The sequence below is a fragment of the Phoxinus phoxinus genome, assembly GCF_949152265.1.
Source record: "Phoxinus phoxinus genome assembly, chromosome: 9".
Lineage (NCBI taxonomy): Eukaryota > Metazoa > Chordata > Actinopteri > Cypriniformes > Leuciscidae > Phoxinus > Phoxinus phoxinus.
In genome coordinates, this window is record NC_136884.1 from 675,001 (window position 1) to 681,684 (window position 6,684).

General features: G+C 37.3%; 1 protein-coding gene across 1 annotated transcript in view; it reads left to right on the forward strand.

The window, feature by feature from the left end:
• sim1b (SIM bHLH transcription factor 1b) overlaps positions 1–6,424 on the forward strand; it is a gene marked incomplete at its 3' end in the record, with an annotated part of 25,946 nt that extends 19,522 nt beyond the window's left edge. The window contains exons 12-13 of the mRNA XM_079622967.1: positions 5,255–5,548; positions 6,392–6,424. Coding sequence (XP_079479093.1) covers positions 5,255–5,548; positions 6,392–6,424 — 327 coding nt within the window. The remainder of the gene's footprint in view (positions 1–5,254; positions 5,549–6,391) is intronic.
• Between the last annotated feature and the right edge of the window lie 260 nt (positions 6,425–6,684).

Sequence of the window (6,684 nt, forward strand, 5' to 3'; positions counted from 1 at the left end):
ACTCTTAAAGGGACAGTTCGGCCAGAAGTGAAAGTTCTGTCATCGTTTACTCATCCGGGACGTGCACAGGAATAATGAGGGGCAGACAGTGTGTGTGTGTGTGTGTGAGAGGTGTTTGGTGGGATGAACACTTTAACCGCAGAGAACACATGCTCTTGCTCCCTCTGCTGGTATAACACACATTTATTATAATCCAGAGACAGCTAAACACTGATGGGCTCTTTAAAAAATAAATGTTTTAACTCGCTGAAAGTCCACCGCAAAACAGTGCAACGTGAATATTCACATTAATTGTCATAACAACCCGGAAACTTTCCTGCTTGCCTTGCACATATTAGGTAGCCTAGTAGCCTATAATGGGCAAAGTTTTCTGACTATTTTTCTTACCTTTTTATTTTTATGTGGATGTTGAGCTTGTAGACGTTTAGCTCTTGCGTTCTTCTGAACATCTCGCGCTGCCAATGCCCGATGTCATTTCTGGAGATATATCCAGCTGCAGACCCGCAGCACCACCAGTTTCAGAACCCCAGCGCAAGAACCCCAGCGCCAGAACCGGAAGTGAGGGGCGGAGTTATTTACAATGAGACAAGCATGTAAACGATGACAGAATTTTCACTAATTTGAAGAATGTTAACCCTTTCACACGTAAGTTTAAAATATTCTAATTGACCCCCCCAGCGTGAGTTTTTCAAGGCGACCGTTATTTCGAATCTGTCACTTTATGGTTTCCATGGTGACGCGTCACTGCTTGTCACGTGACACAGCGCAACCACAACACAGCGCTGAATGAATGATGATCTGCTTTTATGTAATTTTTCCTTTTTTATTCTAAATATTCATTACTTTAACTTACATATTTGTTGAGTCTCTTTTCTGTCTCTGCTTACTGAAAAAGGTGTATACATTTGATAAGCTACCATTGACTAAACATTGAGGATTAGTCTACAATAACTACAAATTAATTTAATATATATTCCTTCTGGAGATTCCCGAATGTTTTGTTCAAATATTTGACTTGCTGTATCCACATTATAATATAGGATCTACAGATGTACACTACTCTGCATTGTGAAAAGCCAGTGTCAAGGTCCAGCACACTTCTGAATGATTGGTGACAGTTTTCATAATTACTTTAACAATGGTATGTGTCACTTTACAATAGTTTGTGGCATTTTCTCTCATGCTAGTTTACAATTATTTGAAATACCTGATTGGTAAGTGTCAATTTGTGGTGCACAAACAACATACTCCTGCTTGTAAGTAGTACCACTTTACTAAAATAGCTAAATAGTTTCTATATTCTTGTATAGTTACAAATGACAGCTTAACTGTCCTATATACAAATAGAAATAAATGTGTTATCATAACAACTGTATTTACAATATGTAGGTAAATACATTGTAAAAATTATTATAAAAAAAGAACCATAGTAAATATAAACGCATACAACGGACCACGATATTAAAAATATGGTGAAGCCCAATGTTTCTGTACCTTAATGTATCATTATAACATACGTATTAAGTATGACGTTTCGTGTGTAATAAAAGTATACCGTTTCGTGTCTAAGCAAATTACGCTCCAAAACGCGTTACTCGGTTTAGAACGTAAGCTCCGCCCCTACTTCCGGTTCTGGCGCTGGGGTTCTGAAACTGGTGGTGCTGCGGGTCTGCAGCTGGATACTATAGGATTTCTGAGGCATATCACTCCATAATCTGCCTCTCTTTTAAATGCATCCACGAGTGGTACAATGACTGGCTGTTTTAATATATAGCCTAACTAACATCGAAACAAAATAACAAAAATACCCAGGCAGTCTCATCTACGAGACGTTTAGGCCTCCTCCAATACTGACAGCTGCATAGCTTAGTGGCAAACTTTTTTCATTTGATTGGTTTACCGCCACCCGCCCGAATTTAATTAAAATATTATTTTTCGTCAGGTCATCCGCCCGATCCGCGGTTTATCTGCATCTCTACTCTAGTGTGTGTGTGATTTAATTTCTATAGGCTATATTTGTAACAATATAGAGTCGGCTCTTCAGATATGCGAGCCAGCTCCCGACGTTCACCATAAGAGCGAACGACCCATCACTACTAAACACTCGATATGTGGACGTTAAGGGAACAGTAACATTGTATCATTCTTCAAACATTATGGAATGTTACTTTTGAATCTGAACGTTCTGAAACAATGTTACATTTAAAAAACCGTTACATTTAAAAAACGTTAGACGAACATCCAACCGAAAAGTTTCAGAAATAAGACGTCCCTTGACCATTAGTTTTTGTCCTAAAGTTTTGAGAACATTATTAACCCTTGTGTTGTGTTGGATTTCTGTGTACACCCCTTATGCTTCGGGTCAAATTGACCCTAATTGGATTCAATACAATTCCTCAAAAATGACACTATGAAAACAACAAAGATTCAGGTACAAATTGTAAACTTTTAATATAAACATTTGTCAAACATTACAACAACAAAAAATTAATGTTTACTTTTCCTAAGTTGGCTCAACTTTTGTTTTGTAGACTCATTTCATAAAGTCAAGAAGTTACTTCTGACATGATGAGCACACAGCAAGTGTGTGTTTTCTGCATAATGTCTTGCACTTCACACACGTTGCTCACGCACTCGGATGGGCACACACACACCTCACATCACAAGTGTCCTGCCATACATAACATACATGTTTTTATTCTGTGTCTGTACAGTTTCTTTTGAATAGCTGTCTATGAGGGTCAAATTGACACTATTAGTAATAATATGAACGTATAGTAATTTTGTTTGTATATGTCAAAACACATCAGCATGTTTAAACTTTGCATGCATGTTCATGATGATAAATGAGAAAAAGTCACAAAATATCAAGTAAAAAACATAGGTTAACCAGTATTTCCAACAACTAGAAAATCGAAACGGGTCAAATTGACCCGCAACACAACACAAGGGTTAATGAGCAGATAACTTTGAACAAACGCTCTATTGATGTTACTGGAGAACGTTTGTTCGTAACTTTGAGAGAACGTTCCCTGTTTGCAGGGATTGAGATACTGTGCAAAAAAGTTAGAGAAGTTCACACGGTCACACAACAGCTCTAGCAGTGTGAAATCACACACACACACACACACACACACACACACACACACACACACACACACACACACACACACACACACACACACACACACACACACACACACACACACACGTTGTGTTTCCATGTTTTATGGGGACTTTTTTACAACCCTTAAAGAGTCTGCAAAGTATGTCTAACTCAACTGACATGCCATACTGGTGAGATTACACTGATGTGATATGAGTGAAGCGTATGTCATTTCTTTAAGTCATCAGTTACTTAAAAAAGGGAAATATACTGAAGGTTCAAGTGTTTACAGGCACTGCTGGGGCTACTGGCTTTTTACGAATGTATTTTTCCATTTCAGCAAGACATTTCAATCCAACCCTAAAAAAAAAAAAAAAAAATGGAGAACAGCATCCAAAGCATTCAGTTACAGAAAAAAGTATATCGTAACAAAGGAAACAAATTTTGCAATTACGTAAATAAGTATAATAATCACAACTTACGGTAGTAGGGAGAATAAATGATATACTGTATTCACTGCAAGTGTAGTGTTGTACTGAATAGTGTATATGCCTATTCAGCACTTGCATACTGTAAAAATACAGTAGTCCTGCAAAAGCATCATCAGAAACAAGTGTGAACAGATCAGACCTTGAACCCTGTGTTAAACCGGTGTGTGTGTGTGTGTGTGTGTGTGTGTGTGTGTGTGTGTGTGTGTGTGTGTGTTCAGAGACTGTAGTGTCTTAAATACTGGAAATGTTATTAGAGCTTTTAAATGTTCTTCCGTTTCTCCGTCGTTTGTTGTTATAGGGTTAGATTTTTAAAATGCATCGAGGTGCCATCATCTCTGTTTTTTCTGTCCGTGGTCATATTTTAATATTCATGTGTATAATGAGTGTGTTGCAGAAAGTCTGTGTTTTACTGGTTGTTGTCTCCCTCTACAATCCCACTTTTCCCCAGCTGTGTGTGAACGTCCAGCTAACACACGGGTTCATGACACTGAGGAATGTAAAAATGATTCACTCAGACTTATGTTTTTCAAAACATTTAAAGAGGAAAACCCGTAACTCCATTATCGTTCTTACAAGCTTATAACATTAAGTCTGATAAAACTGATCAATCTTATCACATGAGATATCATTGACTACCTGTGCGTATATAAGACACACACACAGACTCACAGATACACCAGCAAACGCTCAACCTAAGATCAACTCCATTTGACGAGACACAGACTCTTCTCCACGGTAATGTATTCTTCCTAATCTTTCTTTCTTTATGTAGCCTATTTAGAATATCATCGTATTCACATTCCCTCGTATAATTGTATATCTGTACTTGTATTGTCTGTTGCCTTTTTTGTCTATTATGTATTTTTATTTACGTTTATTTTTCTTTTTACTCATTTTTTTTTCATAGTTGTCCCTCTGGAATCTTGTCACAAAGACCAAGTCCTCGTGTGTAAGCTATAAATCTGAATCTGATATATAAAACTTTTGAACAAAATTATGTTTGAATTTAATTGCAGAAATTAATAATAGAGATTTTCTTGGTAACACTTTACAATAAGGTTTCATTAGTTAACATGAACTAAAAATGAGTTTATTAATCAGCATTTATCAATCTTAATGTTAAAGGGTTAACTCTCCTTTTGAAGCGACAAGAGTGTGTGTTTGTGCGGAAAAAAATACATAATTTACAAAAAGCTCTCGGTTTCATTACAAAGATCTTCATTTGTGTTCTGAAGATGAACAGGTTTGGTACGACATGAGGGACAGAATTTTACGTTTTGGGTGAACTACTTAATTTACTCTTATTTCAGCATTTACTAATACATTATTAAAATCAAAAGTTGTTAACATAAGTTAATGCACTGTGAACTAACATGAACAAACTGAAAGATGTATTCTTAACTAACGGTAACAAAGATGAACAAACAGTAACTAATGTATTGCTCATGTTAGTTCATATCCTAACTAATGTTAACTAGTGAAACCTCATGGTAAAGTGTTTTTTTGTATTGCAATTAAACAAGTACAAATGTACTTTTCTATGATTGTATGGTTTGTGACAACAGTGAATCTGCAATCTCAAATGTTTATCTTACAATAATATCCCCAGATCCTGAAAATGCTGTTATTCGTGATCATCCTGACTCTCACACTCCAGCCGGGTCTGAGTCAGCGCTGTGTGAATGCGGTGGATCCAGATCAATATTACACCTTCATTAAACAACACATAAACACCGGCATCCCAAAGACTCTGGACATCAAAGAATGGCACGAGTTCATTACCAAAATTGGCACCTGGGACCGGCCGATTCAGAGCTTCTTGCCCAATGCAGAACATGATACTGTGTTAGGTGTGTGTTCAGCAGGGGGAAAGATATATCCGGGTATGAACCTCTGCATCAGCAAGCAGCCGATCAAGTTCTTCAATGTTTACGTCAAAACTAAGATGAAGGTCACGCATGTCGAATTCATAAAAGATCGACATGTGATTCTTGGCTGTGAAAAAATCAGGACCGTGAACCAATGTCTACCTATTCATTTCCAGGCAAATGTAAATGGAGCTATACCAGATAATAATGCAGCAGACTGCAATTAATCAGCTGAACACACACACTTTATTCCTGATGAGTGTTTAAAGTGTTTAAAGTGTTTAAAGTCTTCTGACCCACAGAAATGATGTCTGGATGATGTCACTTTTAATCTTTGCTTCTTTCATTTTTATCTAATGTTGAAAGTGAATTAATGTGAGGATGTCTGAACATTACACTCACACACAGCTTTCTATTCGCCTTTTGCTTTATTAATTATCATTAAATAAAGAGCATTAAAAAAAAAATCTGATTTGTTTCAATGAACACACACACACACACACACACACACACAAACTCACACACACACACACACACACACACACACACACACACACACACACACTCACACAGACACACGCACACACACACACACTCACACACACAGACACACACACACACACACACACAGACAGACACACACACACACACACACACAGTTTGTTCTTGCGTGACACAGGATAATACGTTTTGAATAATAACAATATTTATTAAGAAGTGAATCATATCACTTCCAGGGTTATTATTATTAACTAAAGATATTAAAAAACAATATAAATATTATATGAATAAATATGTTGCCTTGGCAATAAACAGAAATAAGTTGAAGTTGAAGCATAAAAATATACAGTATATATATATATATAATGGTGAACATGAATACACATGACCCGGTCACAGCTCAGCTCTGGTGTGAATCTACACAGATCCTTAATGGACACAATAACACTCCTGATTAACACACACACACACACACACACACACACACACACACACGTTATATTCCCGTAACAACACCTCAATGGGCACACACACACACACACACACACACACATACACACACACACACACAGGCGTTACATGGACGTGTCATGAAGCGTTTCACTGTTTTACTGCCACTTTCCCACACTGACTCCTCTCTCACACACACACACACACACACACACACACACACACACACACACACACACACACACACACACACACACACACACACCAG